The sequence below is a fragment of the Austrofundulus limnaeus genome, unplaced genomic scaffold (genome assembly GCF_001266775.1).
Source record: "Austrofundulus limnaeus strain Quisiro unplaced genomic scaffold, Austrofundulus_limnaeus-1.0 Scaffold113, whole genome shotgun sequence".
Lineage (NCBI taxonomy): Eukaryota > Metazoa > Chordata > Actinopteri > Cyprinodontiformes > Rivulidae > Austrofundulus > Austrofundulus limnaeus.
The window spans coordinates 1,832,599-1,833,950 of NW_013952515.1; the positions used below are offsets into that span (position 1 = coordinate 1,832,599).

Sequence of the window (1,352 nt, forward strand, 5' to 3'; positions counted from 1 at the left end):
CCCCCCCCCCTTATCCATTCTGATCTCACAGGGTCACTTTTCACTATTTGTGGCTGAACTTCACTGAGTGATGGAAGAAAAACCATTGAAAGAGTGGGATAGTAATGTATTTGATTGCTTTGAGGATCCACAAACCTGTAAGAGCAAAACTTGATACGATTTGTTCCTCTTTTAATTTGATACAAATCMTTTCATCACTATATTTGCACATCCTGTGTTTTACAGGTTGCTATGGGTGTTGGTGTGGACCCTGCTTGGCCTGTACAGTTACAGGACGATTTGGAGAAAACAGATGGCTGCCATTAATTGATATATGTAGCAATATGCTCTACTTCGGAAGCCCCATATTTGTTCCTCCTGCAGCCTTGACTGTAAGAGTCGCCATGAGAAATAAGTACGGCATCAAGGTATGACGTCATGAATCACTGATCCTGATCAGTGTCAGCATGTTTGAATGTTTCTCTCACTGTGACTCTGCTTTAATTCTTAGTATTAAACAATATTTACAATGAAAATTTTGTAAGCCCCAAAACTGTATGAACTGAAAAAAAAAATAGTAAATATATTCATTGTGTTCATTTGCAGGGCTCCATTTTGGAGGACATTGCTATCTCCTGTTGCTGTGCGACTTGCTCCTGGTGTCAGATGCACCGGGAGTTAAAAAGTCGCAAGCAAAACCCGGTCATCATAAACACGTTGTCTCAGAATGTTGTCAGCATGCAGCCTGCTGCTGTGATGATGCCTGTGAACCCTCTGCCTGTTCCAACTGTCCAGGCTCCACTGCTTCCCAACTATTAACTAACTTGGTGTGGTTGTAGTTGAGCATATTTCTGAACACAGTTTAAAAGCAACATATTGCAAAAGTTAATAATTGTTGTGGTTTGATAAACAGCTGAAACAGATTTAATCYGACTTTAAAACTCTGGTCTGAGAATTGTGGACAGTATGCGTTTCAGTGTTAATTTTTTTTTTCATTAAGTAAATTCGAGGTGATTTTTTTTTAGTTAGAACTTGATTTGGAATTTAACTGTTTATTTGCTGTATGATTTAAGTTGTGGTATTGATGATACACATTTCATTTGTTCAATAAACACAAATCAGAAACTCTGTTTTTAAAATTTTTTTTCTCAGAATCAGAAATACTTTATTGATCTCAAAGAGAAATTAGAGTTGTTACAGCTGCAACCTGTTACCTGTTTTCCACCTTATAACTTAGAATAACACTCAGGTGTGGAGGAGGACAGCTGTAGTCTCTGTCTTCAGTTCATCTCAGACCCCTTGTCAGAGTGGACATTAAATTACCCCTTAAAAAGAAATAAACCAGACAGAGACGTAAGCATTCAGTTTTAAGA

General features: G+C 37.9%; 1 protein-coding gene across 1 annotated transcript in view; it reads left to right on the plus strand.

The window, feature by feature from the left end:
• Window positions 1–1,299, plus strand: part of LOC106521621 (cornifelin homolog B) — a 4,974-nt gene extending 3,675 nt beyond the window's left edge. Inside the window, exons 2-4 of the mRNA XM_014014265.1 lie at window positions 32–137; window positions 226–407; window positions 586–1,299. Coding sequence (XP_013869719.1) covers window positions 71–137; window positions 226–407; window positions 586–798 — 462 coding nt within the window. The 5' untranslated portion in view covers window positions 32–70 and the 3' untranslated portion in view covers window positions 799–1,299. The remainder of the gene's footprint in view (window positions 1–31; window positions 138–225; window positions 408–585) is intronic.
• The last annotated feature ends 53 nt before the right edge of the window (window positions 1,300–1,352 follow it).